Genomic DNA, 17,726 nt, shown 5'->3' on the forward strand with positions numbered 1-17,726 from the left:
GAGGAGATACTGAATTACATAATGTACACCTATCCATCTACTACTCAGTGTTAAACAGCTGTCGTGAAGCATTGGGAGGGAAGTAGTGCTGTATGGATTACACTAAGATTAAGGAGACCATTGCCTGCTATGGGGGTGAGGTCGATGGTGTTGGTGTGAGAACACAAAACAGGCTACTGTGTCCTGACTGGGGCCAATACTAATAGGAAACGGAGTATACCTGCTCTTTGACACATATAGTAATCATACCTGTCCGGTACAATGGGGCAGTGTTTTACAAGGAGGTGTATACCTTTGTCAATCCCCAGGATAAACCTTGAGAGATGTAACCCCTACTCTTGAGACCCCTGAACCCTGACCCCCTGTGTTAGCCTAGGATCACTATGCCCCAGTCCCGTACTAGTTCAGGCAGATAGTGAATTGATCAACTATAACCGTTTATGAATGTCCCATTACCTGTTGAATTGAGAAAGGTCAGAGTTAGAGGTTGAACCAATGAGAGATGTTGGGGGCGGAGCCTGTGAGGAATTGAGTGACAGTGATTGTTACGTTTTGTGAGTGAGTGTAGGGCAGTGTGTTAGAGTTATCTACTACACACAGTGGTGCGGTACATCAGTATATCTTCTGTATACATCAGCCTGCATGTGTTTTGTTTATATGCCCAGTGTGGATCTGTGCCGCCAGGACTAGACAGGAATCCGTCTGTGTTAAAAGATAGTGTGATTTGTATGTGCTGGATATAGAACACTGGATGGGGTAGCCTCTGTGTGGGGACAAGCTTCTGTACCTACCTGTACTGTTCATACCTGTGAGGACTGTATGACAGGGATGTCAGTACTGGGCGAGTCCCACCTGGCCACATTCACGGATATGAGAAGTAGTCTTTTAGGCGGGGGTTCAGGATTCTACCCCCCCGGACTGCCTGGGCTGGGCCAGAGCTCATTGCTGCCCTTGCCCCTCTGGCGCCCCTCTGCAACCCCCCTTCCCCCTGGGTGGTGCAACCTTGTGAACTGTCCATGTAATCTTTCGCGGCCTGGATACTTCCCCTCGGACGTTGCAGATTATATGGTGCCTCCGTCCTGGGAGGCATCTACTTGGCCGTCATGGTACCTCAAACTTGCAGGTAAATACATACTCAGATAATCACAGGTAAATACATACCCAGATAATCAGAGATAAATAAATGTCTTAAGTAATCAGGTAAATACATATCTAAGTAATTACAGGTAAATACCCAGGTAACTGAAGGTTTATACATATTTAAGTAATCCCAGGTAAATACCCAGGTTATTACAGATAAAGACACATACTCAGGCAATCACTGATATATTAATACATTATATCCAGATAAATACATATCTAAGTAATTACAGGTAAATACCCAGGTAACTAAAGGTTTATACATATTTAAGTAATCCAGGTAAATACCCAGGTTATTACAGATAAAGACACATACTCAGGCAATCACAGATATATTAATACATTAAATCCAGATAAATACATATCTAAGTAATTACAGGTAAATAAATGCTGAGGTTATCACAGATAAATGCATATGATAATCACAGGTAAACACTAGAGATGTGTAATCTGATCTATATATAATTATGATGTCAGCTTTAATCCTCTGTGATTTAAGGAAACGGTCTCATTTACCTACACATAGCATATTTAAAAGAGTATACATCTGATTATATATACCTTGTAAAATGTTTATTTTTATATTTCTGTGTCAACGAAGTTACACAGATAGCATTCTCAACCATTGTTCATATTGTCGAGGGTAAGGCTGATAAGGTCAGCGATGGAGATAGCAAGATAAATCATGCCCACCTATTGCTGATATTGTACACAGATCATCCCCAAATCTAGATTTAAAAGGCTACCTTCCATTAAAGTAGTGATAAGGGAAACTTTACTGTTCTTGGATCAATCATATTTGTGTTGGATAGCTATCGTACAGTTCAACAGGTTACCTACACCTGGTATATATAGTGTACTGTATACAGATGTGAAGTCATTCATAAGGTTGATTAGAGTACAGGTAAATATGATCAGTCAGGTATACGGTGATCAGGTAGCACATCCTACCCTGATTACAAGTGTTCCGAGGACAGCTCGCTTATCTACATGCGATGCACAATCCAGCGCAGTTTGTTGTTCATGTAAGAAATGAGATAAAAAAGGTTGTCATCTGAACTATTCGGGGTGACTCCTTGTGTATATTATGTAGATATTTAAGCATGCTGAGGTAACACTAGTTGCTGGGATAATTCTGAGGTAATACAAGTTGTATGTACAACCCTGGAATTTTGCTGGATGCTTTCATTGCAGCACACCTTGAAACAGATGGTGTGTTTGAAAGAATTTTATTCTTAAATAAAAACAATAATTTCATAACTTGATTAATTTATTGTAAAATGTTTTAAAAGTTAATCAAATATTTGGTTATAGGTTGGTTAGTAAGAAAATATAAATAATGGGAACAGTGCATGGGTTCCTGTACAACACCAATAACTGACACGATATGACATCTGGTGACAGAGATCTGTCAGTCACTATTTTATATACTGCCGTCATGACAGTTTGAAGTCCTGTGTCACTATAATTATACTACAAACATAAAGTCTGGAGATTGAGGTCCTATGTCACTTGTTATACTGCCACTGTAATGTCTGTGAATGGTGAGGTCTGAGGTCCTGTGTCACTTGTTATACTGCCAGTGTGAAACCTTCAAAAATGTTAAGAAAACGTTTTGAATTAAATACTTATATAAACATATTATGTATGATGATGGGGAGGTGGTTTGTTTTAACACTGTCATTGACAGAAAAACATTTTTTCTTTTAACAAGTCTAGTAGGTTTGTATAACGTAATAAGTAGTAAGTCTCTAGAGATACATAACCTGTTTATAGTAGTGTGCCTGATATCAAAAACGTGAGAGTAAATAACACAGCTGTAAAGTAAGAAGTTTTCAAAACAATAACATGCTAATATATGATCAGGTTTGATACGTGTGACTAAGTCTAATAGATGCAATATATGTGACTAAATCTTATACGTGTGACTAAGTCTGTAATAAATGCAATATATGTGACTAAATCTTATATGTGTGACTAAGTCTGTAATAGATGCAATATATGTGACTAAACTTATATGTGTGACTAAGTCTGTAATAGATGCAATATATGTGACTAAACTTATATGTGTGACTAAGTCTGTAATAGATGCAATATATGTGACTTAATCTTATATGTGTGACTTAGAAAGTCTGTTAAAGATGCAATATATGTGACAAAGACTAAATATTCAATATGTTACTAAAACTCAGATGTGACTAAGTCTGTTACATGTCTCTAAGCCTATGCAGATGTGTGACTAAGCCTGTTACGTGTCTCTAAGCCTATGCAGATATGTGACTAAGTCTGTCACGTGTCTCTAAGCCTATGCAGATGTATGACTAAGCCTGTCACGTGTGTCTAAGCCTATGCATATGTGTGACTAAGCCTGTCACGTGTCTCTAAGCCTATGCTGATGTGTGACTAAGCCTGTAACATGTGTCTAAGCCTATGCAGATGTGTGACTAAGTCTGTCACGTGTCTCTTAGCCTATGCAGATGTGTGCCTAAGCCTGTCATGTGTATCTTAGCCTATGCAGATGTGTGACTAAGCCTGTCATGTGTCTCTTAGCCTATGCAGATGTGTGACTTAGCCTGTCACGTGTCTCTAAGCCTATGCTGATGTGTGACTAAGCCTGTTACGTGTCTCTAAGCCTATGCAGATGTGTGACTAAGTCTGTCACGTGTCTCTTAGCCTATGCAGATGTGTGACTAAGCCTGTTAGTGTCTCTAAGCCTATGCAGATGTGTGACTAAGCCTGTCACATGTCTCTTAGCCTATGCAGATGTGTGACTAAGTCTGTCATGTGTATCTTAGCCTATGCAGATGTGTGACTAAGGCAATTATAGTTAATTACATGTGGGACTTTGTTATATAAACTCTATTTATTTTACAACAATTTTGAAATAAGTAATTTCAACTTATATGAATCAGTCTTGTTGGCCCGGATGGTTGCCCGTGCGGGTTCTTAATGTGTGAGGAAACCTGGAGTACCCAGAGAAAACCCACATAGTCGGGCAGGTGACCCCATACCTTTTCACGTCCTATCGGGGAATCAAACCCTGGCCTGCTTGGTGAAGGCAAGTGCACTATCCACTGTGCCACCCGACCTCCCTTGTGACTTTGTTGAAGATATAATATATGTGACTAAAATATTTATATAAGTGGGACTATAAGTCTGTTATATGTGGTATGGGTGACAAAGTTTGTAATATTGTAGCATGTGTGACTAATATATATAAGTGGTACTATAAGTCTGTTATATGTGTTATGTGTGACAAAGTTTGTAATATTATAATATATGTGACTAAAATATTTATATAAGTGGGACCATAAGTCTGTTATATGTGGTATGTGTGACAAAGTTTGTAATATTGTAACATGTGTGACTAATATATATAAGTGGGACTATAAGTCTGTTATATGTGGTATGTGTGACAAAGTTTGTAATATGTGTGACTAAGACTAACGTTGATGGTTCCACTTGACAGAGCTTTGTGGGAACTCTTCACTTGTTGCGGAGATTTGTAGTTTGATTACCTATACAGGTAGGAACATCCCTCACCTGAACACTGCTGATAGCATCACTAAGTCAGGTGTAAACCTGATAGGGCTTTTAAGATCGCAAAAATGTGAAAGTGTCACTTCTTTAAGATCTATAAAAAGATAATTAAAACTTTTCTGCCCCTGAATTATCTTTGTTGTTCTACGGCCTTCCTGTCCTCATTTGGAATGGCATTTTTATATCGCTATCTTTATATAGTTCATTTTTATAAATAAATCTTTTCGGAGAACATTAAGCCTTTGATTGTCGGAAAGACTGTTTCTGTGTGTGATCGCCACGGTGGATTGTATACAGGAAGTGTGCAGCAGTAGTGATACGATCGTACAGAATCTGTGTGGTGGGGATGACAGAGTAAAACGTGCTGTATCACTGTTGCTTATCACTGAGGTTTACCTGAGGCAGTGACCAAGGTGACAAGGCAGTTTCACCGCCAAACACGGAGTCCCTGTTCATTGTGTGTGACTGTCTGTTGTTGTTTGAAAGGATTACAGTTCTGTATCTCATAATCATGTAAATTATTGGGTGTAACTGATATTGAGGTTTTAATGATAGAAAAAAAAACCACTTAGTTTATATCATCAACCACAAAACAGGTTTCCACTTCAATTTGTTTTGTTCATGATATTTATTCATTAGAAAATAAAAATAAAAGTATATAAAATATTCTTAAAGCTCTGCTTAACCTTGTTAGATAATTATCGTTAATTTGAATTGATGACGTTGATGAATTACACTGTCAAGTATAGCTAGATTTTGGATGGCTGTTACTTAATGAGAATTAAAGTTATTGCTGCGGATATGTATACAATGTAACATTTAAGCTGTGTGTCGTTCCGTTACAATGGGATGTAAATAGTAGTCGGAGCTCCAGGTGATTGTATAATCAAAAGATATATTCACATCCTCCGGGCAGAGTGACATTACCAGTCAATTTGAAGGACAGTTATGTAGATTTAACAGGTAACCATACTCAGTAAAGTTAATGATGAGAGCGTTTTAAATGAATGATCAATTTTGATTTTATTGTGCATTAAAAACGAAATTATTCATAATAACATTTGAAAACTAAAAGTAATTAAGTGGTAAATATAGACTTATATTTTCATCGCTGCTGTAAATCCCTATTACACCCTTCCAGAAGATGATGTGTTTATAGGGCTATGAATGCAATGGGATCAGTGTCGGTTCGACACTTTGTGTGAGTATCATAAGAAACAAACATTTAGGTAACCTTGGCTATAGTCTGTGTACATAAATGATTAAGGCACTTCCATACTGCAAATATTAGGTAATACTTATATTCAGATCTTTATAATAACTATAAATTAAGCATGTAACTATATGCATTGAACCTAAAAATGTTCGTGTCAAAGTTTCGATACAAAAAAAAAAAAAAAGGCAATTCTGGTTAAAACCTGACCTGACTAAGGGAGAAAGGGGCGGGGAAAAAAACACAGGGCATGTTGTACAATAGATTTGTGTCCCATGTAACTCAACAGTACACAAACCATCCGCCCACGTAAGGTCACAGGTCTTCTACTGTCTCTAGAATGGAGCCACGGTGACAGATGAATGAGCGCTGACTTTTTGACTCGGCAAATTAATTACACTTATATTTAGACTATGATTATCTTGTAATTAAAATAAGGACGGAAATGGCTGGAGATTAATTTCATCCTAGGAATTGCTTGACTTAATGAAATTGTCTACTGTATGTATAAAATGCAAGGACTGCGAAATATGGCAGGGACATTTCGCTCTTACCTTGCATTTATCCTTGTAATATTTATGAGTGATGAATGATTGTGTTGACTTTATTTCACTGCTAGTGGTGAAATATTTGTGTATATATACCTGTATGCCATGTACACCTGCTGTATGATACTCACAGATTTGATGTATGCATATATATGCAGTGATTAGGAAGGCCACCAGCAATTTTTCAGATTTGAAATGTCCCAGTGTAATTAAGAAACATATAACTTGTTAACAATGATGGGGATGTGTGTCTCAAATCATTGTTATATATGTACTTATGATGATTTCTACTTTTGATAGATTAGACAAATGAAATGTTGTAAGACGATTACGTTGTTAGGTAATGCGTATACATTTATTTTTGTTTTGACTTAGATACTTTGATAAATAATAATAAATGATGACCAAGATAAATTTATGATTTATTATTCATATATACGTTTTCAACAAATAAAACACCCTTCTTTCAACAAGCTCCAGTTAAAGCCAAGTTACCAAAATGACGACCGTAATTATTTTATGCAATCAGGAGTTGAGCATGGTCATGTCTGTCCTCCTTACATTTGGTGTACATTGTGCATATACAGAATTGTTTGTGTAGTGTGATTTTGTATTAATATAGAAGACTGATTTATGCAGTTTTGAAAATTGAAATCAGCGATATACAGAGTTATGGCCCTTTGTATTTAAACCAAGTATTCCAGAGATTGGGGACCATGTATTGCTGGCAATACTTTGCCTTGTTGGTCATGACTGTAGTATATTACTGCATATAGTGGGAGGCTTTCAACAAATATTCCTGTGGGATCAGGTTATGTATCAGAGGTTTGTTAAAGGTTTGTATGTTGTATGAGGAAAGGCCTGGGAAGGTTTTGGATGCTTCTAAAACCTTCGTGGAGGTTTTGGATTTGTGGAGGTTTGTGATAAATTTAGGAAAGGTTTGGGAGGTTGATGCTTATGTTGGTTTGTGGAGGTCCGGGTTCATGAATATTTTTTCGGTAGTTGGTGGAGTTTCAAGGTTCTTAGATGTTCGTGGCTGAGTTGGTGCAGTGGGCGGAGGTGCAGTGAAGACACCTGTGAACATGCCGTTATAATTAGCCACACAGCTCACATTCCTCCTCCTCCTCATACCCAGACATACTCTACTTAAGCAGTCTAATTCTCTGTGTTAATTCAATCTTTTGGCCTGCTGCACTGACTGTACTTAAAAGCCTTAAGATTTTTTTTATATTTCAAACGAAATTCCCCAGGTCCCTGTCAGTACCTGGCTAAATAGCTGGTATGGACTGGATTGTATATAGATTCTGAATCTTAAGCTGTAAATCGTAAAATTTACCTGACTAAATAGCTGGTATCAAGCCCTTAAATTACTGTAACTAGAATCTCAATCTTATATTGTGAATCCTATATTTCTTTTTTTTGCAAGTTTTTCACCCTCTGGCCTCTAAAACAAATTTGTCCAGTACTGTTTTTGCCCAATTATATAAAAATAGCTACAATAATGAAATGGTCAGTCAGAGTTGTGGATATTTCTTGGCTAGGTGATTTAGTGCCAAATATTGTGAGGTTGAGGCTGTGACAATTCAAGGTAAGGGTCAAAAAATGTTCTTCTTTTGTAAGAGTGTTTCTCAATTACAAACCAATATTTGGTCAGTTTTGGATTCCCCCCTCTCGTGAAAGGGCAAAAATGGTGAAAACTAAAATAAGAGCAAAATGTCCTTCTGTGTACCTTAAGTAAAAGATTCTCCATTCCTAAATGTTCAATGGGTTTTGAAAAATGTGTATGTCCTTGATGTCTTTAAATTGTACATGATTTACAGTACATGTCTTTGTCATACTGTGCTGCCATATTTTGTCATACTCTAATTTTGATACAGTGTATGGCACTAGTAGTAGTATTTTTGTAGTACTTACACTATAGTATTTGTAAGCACATGTTACTGATAATTTGATTTAAATGGCGCATGTATTCAATTAGTAGCTAGCCACTCTATGATACACAGAGACACCTAACCCACTTACCAGCTCGACTTCCATTGAAGTCCAGCACGTTTATCTATAAAGATTAATACCAAGACTTAATTACTTATAAGAAGACTTTGTTCCCCTTCCCGTCACTGTGTTATCTCATTATGTGGGCAATAAACCGGGATTAACACAGGACAGTCAGGATTTTTTGGTGGTGTGAGTTTTCAGTCCGCAGATGTGATGCATTAGTTATGATGTATCACCCTACAATTGTATCGTTAAGTGTTTTTTATCAGTGTTTGTATTTGCCTTTCACCCATGCAAACTTTGTGCCTGCAGTCACTTCACCGGTTCATCCTTCCTGTTCCCTGAATTTCACCCCTTTACAGGATTAACAGGAATTAAGTAGTTAAGATGTTGACAATGAGATACAGGTTCCTTCCTCCTTTGTGGAGAGCTACAGGAAGCTGTATTTGTCTGTGTTTCCGAGTGATTCACACTGCTCTGAGGGATAGTTGATATCACCACACTTATCTCCAGCAGCAGAAGCTGCAAGTCTCCACAGGAACATAGCCTTATCAATAGAGGAACATCAATAGTGATATCTACCCATCATCCATATCCTGTCCCACCATCCTTCCTGTCCCTATCTCCAACAGTCTCCGCCATCCTGCAAACATTTTCTTCTTTTTCACTCAAGTGAAATACCATCTATCTAACATTTACTAAATTTTGGTATGAAAATGCATAAAAAAATCCCAACTTGTGTATCCGTTTTTGAATTGTTTAGATAAAAACCATTGATTGGTTAGCTGTTGATCAGAGTATGAGATATTCATGAACATTTACAAGAGTAAGCACAATTTTTTTTCAAAAATAATGAGATAAGAAATGTGCTGATTGGTCGAATTGTTGAATATTTACCGTGTATCCAACTGTTTGGTAGAATTTAAATTTGATTAATTTTGTATTCATTGATAGCTGAAGATCTTGAGGTGACCTCTCTGATAAATGTTTAGTTTATACAAGATGTATATAAACAGTCATCTCTTATCCATTGAGAGCACACGAAACACTACTGTCCTCCTAAAATACATTTCAGCTGTGTATGCGCGATTTAATTCCTCCTCTGTGATCAAACAGGTGTGATTTCGTTCGGGAAACTTAGGTATGAATGAGATGTCGTAAAAAGATTTTGGAGACATTTCATTCCGACAAGAACTGGGTGGTATTGAAATCATTCATCTAGCATGTTTAGTTGTATGTCTGTTATGACGGAGGTAGTGTACCTTTATGCTGCAGAGAATCGAGTGGGTTTGTTAAACCTGTAATACATTGTATATCTGATGGTACGATTGGAAAGATAAACATCATACTTCAGTAAATAGCCCAGGTTTCTGTATAGCTATCCCCAGTCACAGATATCAATTAGCTATCCCCAGATGTTAATATCAATGATGATAGGTAATCTATGTAAAGTGGTACTTAAAAGAATTTGGTGAAACTTTTCTTACAGGTATAGAGGTGAAAATATACAGGTACATATATGATTATGCAGGTGTAACTATAAACAGGCCAAAACTAAACACTAGTGTAACCAGGTGTAAATATACAGGTACATATGTATTACTCTATGCAGGTGTAACTATAAACAGGCCAAAACTAAACACAAGTGTAACCAGGTATAACTTACTTATAACTGTAAACAGGTGTAATTTACACAGGTGTAAACAGTTCTAAGTACTCAGGTGTTACTGTTAAGGTTAATTTTAAACAGGTGTAACGGTACACAAGTGTAACCAGGTGTAACTTTATGGTTACCGTATATCTTAAACAGGTGTAATCAGTTCTAACTATATATAAACAGGTGTGACAGGAATATCAACTTTGAACACCTTTGTCACTTTACACAAGTGTGTAACCTTGGTGTAACTTGATGTTTATACCTAACAAAGTGTAATTTTACAGGTGTAGCCAGGTATAAGTACACAAGGATGTGTACAGAGGTTCCAGCCACAGGTGTGATACAAGGCCAGCTACTTTGTCTACAGGTTTTGGCTCAGGTACAGGGTTGCCAGCCAACGTCCTCCTGTAGATGACAATGGCCACTTTATGTGTATCCCCTGTGGGAACACAATCATCCTTTCATGTCTCAGCTCTCCTGACAGGTCAGGTCTACCCCTTCATTCTCATTCTAATGTTAACCGATGACTGCCGAACATGGGTCTCGCGTAGTTTCCACTCCAGTGCTCCATGTTTACATAAGTCCCTTTCATTCATAAAACCTGGCTAGGCCAGCCGCTAGGTCACAGTTAATGTCTACCTCACTGTATTTACCTATACGTTTCTTATGGAGGTGTGAAATACCTGTGAAGTATTTTCATTGTGTGACGGTGGTAGGTCTCCGCCGCCAATGTGGCATAAGTCGGTCAGGCAGACTTTTTGGGAGACACCGACCCATCACTGGGCCATCTTATAACAATCTCACGATCATCTCACAAACGTTTCATGATCATCTCATGACCAACAAACAAACAACACAATATCAAAGGTTTATGATGTAGAAATCAAAGTATTGCAGATAAGTTTTGAATTTTTCATGATTTATAAAGAAGTTCCCACATAAAAGAAATATCATGTCCTTATGTGACGATATGTAGGAGCAAGTTTGAATGTAGGGAAATGGGCCACAAAAGGTGTAAGCTGATCCATAACCATCAGACATGCAGACACGTATCTTGACACTGGGTATGAAATATTATTAAGTAGTGTCTACGACACAGTGATTTCTGTATGACATTCACAGCATTAGCTTCCGCTAATAAAACAGGAGAGTTTAGTACCCTACATACTTCTATCTGTGCTTCAGCACTCCGTATTATATGTCACTGCAAATTGAAATCTTTTATTCCCTTGAAAGAAAGTACCTGGTATAAAAGGGCTGGGCAATCAAATATTCTCTTTATAATATTTTCCTACAAGTTATAAATAAATTATTCTTTTGAAAGAAATATGCAAGAATTAGGTAACTAATTATGTTAATTGCTCTATGTTAAGTATTTTTCCTTTAATTGAATTCTTTTAAATCCAATGAAAGAAAACATGCAAGCATTTGATAGATTGAAAATTATCTATAAAAAGCTGTTTTCAACTGTCAACACCCAAAGTGAGTGACAGGTATGATTTTAGTATTAACTGTTAGTTGTGATCTTGGTTTTGGTATTTATGATATTATTTTCTTACAGGTGATCCAATTTACAAAAGAAATCTCCATGACTCGCAAGATTCCCCCAGTAAAGAGCTGCCATCGAAGATGCTTAAACAAGATCGTCTAAAGGAACGCCAGGACCTGTCGCAGGCACTGAGCTTTAGCAGAGATCAAGTCAACAAATACAACAAAAGTCGATGTATCTCTACACAAACGTGAGTTATTTCCCTTTTATTAGGAGCCCCCTTCTGGAGCTCTCGGTCAACTGTAAACTTCTTTGTATAGTTATATTTTCATTTTTAGATTATAACATTATCTCCCTTGAATTCCCAGATATTTCATTTAGTCCTTTTGATTTGTTGATCAAATTCTTTATTTGGTTTTAATGGCTGATATTTGCCAATTTATTCTTCATTACAAGGAGAAAATTATTCCAAATGCTTTTTTTTTTTTTTTATTAAATTAATTCAAATACATTTGCATTTTTGCATGTATTCTTGTTAATTTGATGGTGAAATGTAGTGCAGAGGGAAGTACGGAGGAGCTCAAACGGTGCAGTTGGGAGGTAGGAAGTCCAACCTGAATAGTATTGGGGAGTATTGAGAGCTAGGGCCAGGTATTTGTAGAGGGAATGGTTTGAAACTCAGCTGAAACGTTCTGAAGGGGTGTGTATTGTCCTTGGTATGGGGGTTTTGTGTAGAGCCTCAAGGTGGGAAGTCCCAGGTCTACGTACGTGTGTAGTAAGAGAAGGTAGGGAGGCCCAGCTGTGTGTAGTAGGGGAAAATGGAGACAAGTGCTAGGAATACCTTGTATTCCTGGAATGCTGACGGGCCTTTGTTCTCCCAGACGTTTCCCATTGACAACCCTTGAGACTGTACCCAGCACATGGTGACAGTTGTGGCACTGGCCCAGTGATCAGGTGATTCCTGGGTGTATCATAATTGTTACTGTTTGGATAGACCAAGGCTGTGGCAGTGTTCAGAGGGGAATGCCAGGGGATAGGGACAAATGTGTCATTACTCTGAGGGGACCCTAGGGGGAGAGAGGGGCAGAGCGGGGCAGAGCGGGGCAGAGCAAGAAATAGTGATTCAGTACTGTGAGGGGGACCCCAGGGGAGAGGGGCATAGAAAGAATTAGTGATTCAGTACTGTGAGGGGGACCCCAGGGGAGAGGGGCATAGAAAGAATTAGTGATTCAGTACTGTGAGGGGGACCCCAGGGGAGAGGGGCATAGAAAGAATTAGTGATTCAGTACTGTGAGGGGGACCCCAGGGGAGAGGGGCATAGAAAGAATTAGTGATTCAGTACTGTGAGGGGGACCCCAGGGGAGAGGGGCATAGAAAGAATTAGTGATTCAGTACTGTGAGGGGGACCCCAGGGGAGAGGGGCATAGAAAGAATTAGTGATTCAGTACTGTGAGGGGGACCCCAGGGGAGAGGGGCATAGAAAGAATTAGTGATTCAGTACTGTGAGGGGGACCCCAGGGGAGAGGGGCATAGAAAGAATTAGTGATTCAGTACTGTGAGGGGACCCCAGGGGAGAGGGGCAGAGCAAGAAATAATGATTCAGTACTCTGAGGGGGATCCACCAGGCAAAAGGGGCAAAGCGACAATTGGTTTAAATGGCGATAGTCCAAGAAGAATGTCAAGGGCAGGGGCAGACCAACAATTGGTATAGCAGTACTCTAAAGGGGGTGCCACATGAGATGGGCCAATGCCAAGGGAAAGTAGCAGACTGATAGCTTGGCCATTTAGTAACTTAACTAAGTAATGCCATCATTTTCAAATATTGCCTGGAATTTAACATTTATTAATAATGATTTAATATTTTCCTAATACACCTTAGATGTTTTGGTCGGTAAGCTTGAATGATGTTTAATGAAGGTTTGAAGGAAAATTGATTTGTGGATGGTTGTGATCATGAGCCTCAGGGAAGGGTACATGGCCATGAATCTGGGTTGGGGTAATGTTGTATGTGGCCATGAGCCTTGGGGTGGGGTAATATTGTACATGGTCATGGGGGTTGGGTAAAATTTATACATGATCATGAACTTTTGGTGGAGGCAAAATTGTGTGACCCAAGGGATGAAGAGAGTGTTGATCTTTCAATCTGTGCAAGTCTGTAGAGAAGGAAGGGGGTTACTTCATCAAACACAGGTTTTGTGTTCAAACATGAATGTCTGCAGGGCTACAGGTATGACTCATATATTGTGCAGTGGTAGAGATATACCTACACGGTCTACCTCAATGCTATAAAAACAAGCCAATATTATGTTGTAAAATGCTTTCAGCATATTGTCCCACACAGCCAAACCATCTCAAGAATGAGGATAGTGCTACAGAGAAAATTACCTTTCACTCCTGGAAATGGTATTGCGTATGAAAGATCGGATAAGAGTATAAGGGGATTTTATCACTGCCATGGTAGTTTCTGAAGTTAAACTTAAGTAACACATTTCTAAATCCTGTTATTTTTTTTTTAACAAGTTGTTATGAACTTATCAAATTTATTATTTCCTTTTGATAAAAATTATCCTGACAGCTGCCTGTTTTGCATATGATTATGATAATATTCGTGGTGATTAAAATGCAAGGAGACTAGTAACACCTGTGTTAAACTTAAAGGCAGAAGTTTTGGTCAATATCTCGGCTCTGTCACCACCTGTACGGATATGTGGACCTGACATTAAATCGGGTTTGAGGTGTCCAAACATAGTCTCTTTATAGATATAGTCTGTTATTAGAGTATCAAAGCTACACTGTACTACTGGGAAATGATGACGTCACTATAGTGAACTACTGGGAAATGATGACGTTACTATAGTGAATTACTACAATGTTCAGCAAGCGCTTGTAAACATTTACATGTTCAGATTTTGTTCCACTTATTCCTGATTTGTGCCTATTTACTAAAAATAGTCTCTAGAAGTGATGAGATTGGGATTGGCTTCTGTTTAAGTTCGTATAATGTTCGAATTTAAACTATATGTTGCATTCATTTGTAACCTTGTAACTAAAAATGAGCAATTACTTTGATAGATTATAATAAAGGGAATTATGGGAATTTTCAAATGGTGGTCTCTTTAAAAGAGTGGATTGCTTAATTAATAGAGGTGGCTTCTCAAGAGACTGAATCACTGAAATGAAATTGCGTAACTTGTTTTGGAATAATTTCATTGTCTTCCTGTTTACTCTTACCACACCTGTCATTGTCTATATTGCAACATGGACCTACATCTTGTGTGTCTTATATAAAACATCTTGTGTCTTCATTTCACTGTATGATAATTAGTTAGACAGCCTGCCCCTGACGTATGACGATTTGTCAGGTGTACCTGTGACATACATCACTTGTGTGTTTATATAACTGCGGTACTGTAAGGGGGTTGTCTCGAGCCAGCAGACTCATCATTTAACCTTATTCCTCAGGTAGACTCTGGCACCATAAACACCGTCCATCAGTTCATCATCACAGAACTTGGTCAATTAATTTCTTTTATTTAATTAGTTTCTTGACATTTGTCATACTGAAATATTGCTTTTAACTATTTAAATTATATAATTTTTTTCGTTGTTCTTTTATGTGTGACATCCGGATGTAAATGCCATTAATCTTGTTTAATGTTCAAGTGATCAAGAACGATCTTACTAGACCAGATTAAGCTAGGTCAAGTATATTAAAGAAATAAAATGTGAAAACATTGATCAGAAAGCACCAAGATACCCTGACGAACAGACCTAGAAAGGTTTTGTCCTGTCGGTGACGAGGTCACAGCCATTATTCATTATCCTCTATGATAAAGTATTATGATCAAAGAAAGAGGTTGTTTTTTAACCACAAATGAAAATTCATTGCCTCCAGACAGGACCTTAGTGGGCTTTAGACTGGGGACATGACATTTAAAACTGTAATGACCAGTAGTGGTGTGATCAGAAAGCGAAATCTGTTTATGGAGTGTAACGGAAGCTTGACCAAGGTTGACTGTCTACTGATCCTATCTCATTGTCCTCCAATCTTAATCATTCATAATAAACATGCTTTGGCCTAGAGAACATTATGCCTTAAATTGATTTAAATAATATATAGCCTAGGTAATTGTCTACATTTAAGGGAAGGTGTAGTTACCAGTATGACGTTATAATGATAATGTTTTGTAAGATGTTTTAATTAAATTTATTTGTGGGTAGATCCTACTTGTGTGTGTGTGTGNGGGGGGGGGGGGGGGGGGGGGGGAAGAATCAGACTTGATTTTTTTTTGTGGTGATTTGTGGGTGGGAAGTTGATTTTGTATTCTGTTGACGGGAGTTGTAATACTACTTGTGGGAAATTAAATTGCAAGTACTGCTAACTTTTCATATCTTTTAAGAGGGGAAAATTGTTTGGCAAAATCAAAGTATGATTTAAAAAGCGCTTAAATTACCCCAATTTTACGAAATAAAAGTATAAAATAGCTTAGTTTAAGATGTCAATAATAAAGAACTAATAGAATTGATTTATTATGTGAAAAATAAAGGTGGAAAAAACGAGAAAGTCTTTTCCCAAAATAGGGAAATGGCGAGTTTGTGTGGAAAGGAAATTACATTTGTTTGGAAAGGCTTTTTTGTTTGTGAAGTGTTTATATAAGAAAAACTGTTAGAAGGACATTGTTTCATACATGTTACATGGGAAGTTGTAATTACATGTGTTTGTGGGGAGTTGTAATTACATGTGTTTGTGGGGAGTTGTAATTACATGTGTTTGTGGGGAGTTGTAATTACATGTTTGTGGGGAGTTGTGATTACATGTTTGTGGGGAGTTGTAATTACATGTTTGTGGAGAGTTGTTTTTACATGTTTGTGGGGAGTTGTAATTACATGTTTGTGGGGAGTTGTAACTACATGTTTGTGGAGAGTTGTTATTACATGTTTGTGGGGAGTTGTAATTACATGTTTGTGGGGAGTTGTTATTACATGTTTGTGGGGAGTTGTAATTGCATGTGTTTGTGGGGAGTTGTAATTACCTGAGTGTATGGGAAATGGTATTTGTAGGTATATGTAGAAAATTGTAATTACTGGGTACATTTCTTTTTGGAGAGGTTAATCATTGATAATAAAGCTTGTGCTTTGTGGGGAAGCAAAATTACGCTGGTTGGTTTGGGAGGTGGCATAATATCAACACTATCTGATACTGGTTCCAGGGAAATATCGCTTTCTGTGGTTGACAGATCACTCACATTTTCATGAATGAGTTTTAGACGTCACGCGGCAAAAAAATAATTCATTTACATGAAAGTTTTTTGGAAAATTCACAGGTGTGGGGACGTTACCTGCGAATACACCTTCAGGACAAAAAACATGTTTTTTTTTGTGTTGTAACTTTGGATATCCCTGAAGAGGGACATTTGAGCCGTTGAAGTTCCTGGGACGATTGCCAGTGTAGTGTTGTTGTAAGAAGATAAGCCACAGGGAAGACAAACTCCTGTAATGTTAGGGAAACAAGTGGGCGGCCCTGCTAACATTGAAACCCATTCAACTAAAACATAAATTTACCTTCATGAGTCATGCCTAGCTAAAGTCTGTTCCATATTACCTGCGGTTTCCCTCACGTTCCTGTAGTAAAGTGGTAATCAAAGACTGCATCGCATTTCTGTACGCCAGGGCTGTATACACCTACATGGTAGTGGTAGGCTTTGATGGAAGTAATCCGCTCTGACACATGACATGGATGTGTTGAGCTGCAGATTGCAGCAGGGCAGTGGTTGTCTGCAAACAGTGATACCCTCGTTAATCTGACTCCTTTACACTATAGTCAGATTTACCTAATAAAGTGACACACAGCGAGTTGTCTGTAGTCTAATTTGAATTATTATAACTTTTAGACAATAAGGGAGTCACAGTAGCAAAGCAAAGGAATCTTTCACATCATGAAATAAAAACACTGGCACAGAAACCTCTATAATATGCCATCATAATACTGACACAGAAACCTCTACAACCTGACATAATAATACTGACCCAGAAACCTCTACAACCTGACATAATAATACTGACACAGCAACCTCTACAACCTGACATAATAATACTGACCCAGAAACCTCTACAACCTGACATAATAATACTGACGCATGAGCC

General features: G+C 38.0%; 1 protein-coding gene across 2 annotated transcripts in view; it reads left to right on the plus strand.

Moving 5' to 3' along the window:
- The window catches only part of LOC110453209 (transcription cofactor vestigial-like protein 4), a 49,656-nt gene that overhangs the window by 21,678 nt on the left and 10,252 nt on the right, over positions 1-17,726 (plus strand). The window contains exons 1-2 of one of the 2 annotated variants that reach the window (XM_021502063.1): positions 563-1,123; positions 11,655-11,832. In XM_021502063.1, coding sequence (XP_021357738.1) covers positions 820-1,123; positions 11,655-11,832 — 482 coding nt within the window. In that variant the 5' untranslated portion in view covers positions 563-819. Of the gene's footprint in view, positions 1-562; positions 1,124-11,654; positions 11,833-17,726 lie in introns of those variants that run through there. The other variant, XM_021502064.1, reaches the window with a different exon arrangement.

This window comes from Mizuhopecten yessoensis, unplaced genomic scaffold (assembly GCF_002113885.1).
Source record: "Mizuhopecten yessoensis strain PY_sf001 unplaced genomic scaffold, ASM211388v2 scaffold7201, whole genome shotgun sequence".
Classification (NCBI taxonomy): domain Eukaryota; kingdom Metazoa; phylum Mollusca; class Bivalvia; order Pectinida; family Pectinidae; genus Mizuhopecten; species Mizuhopecten yessoensis.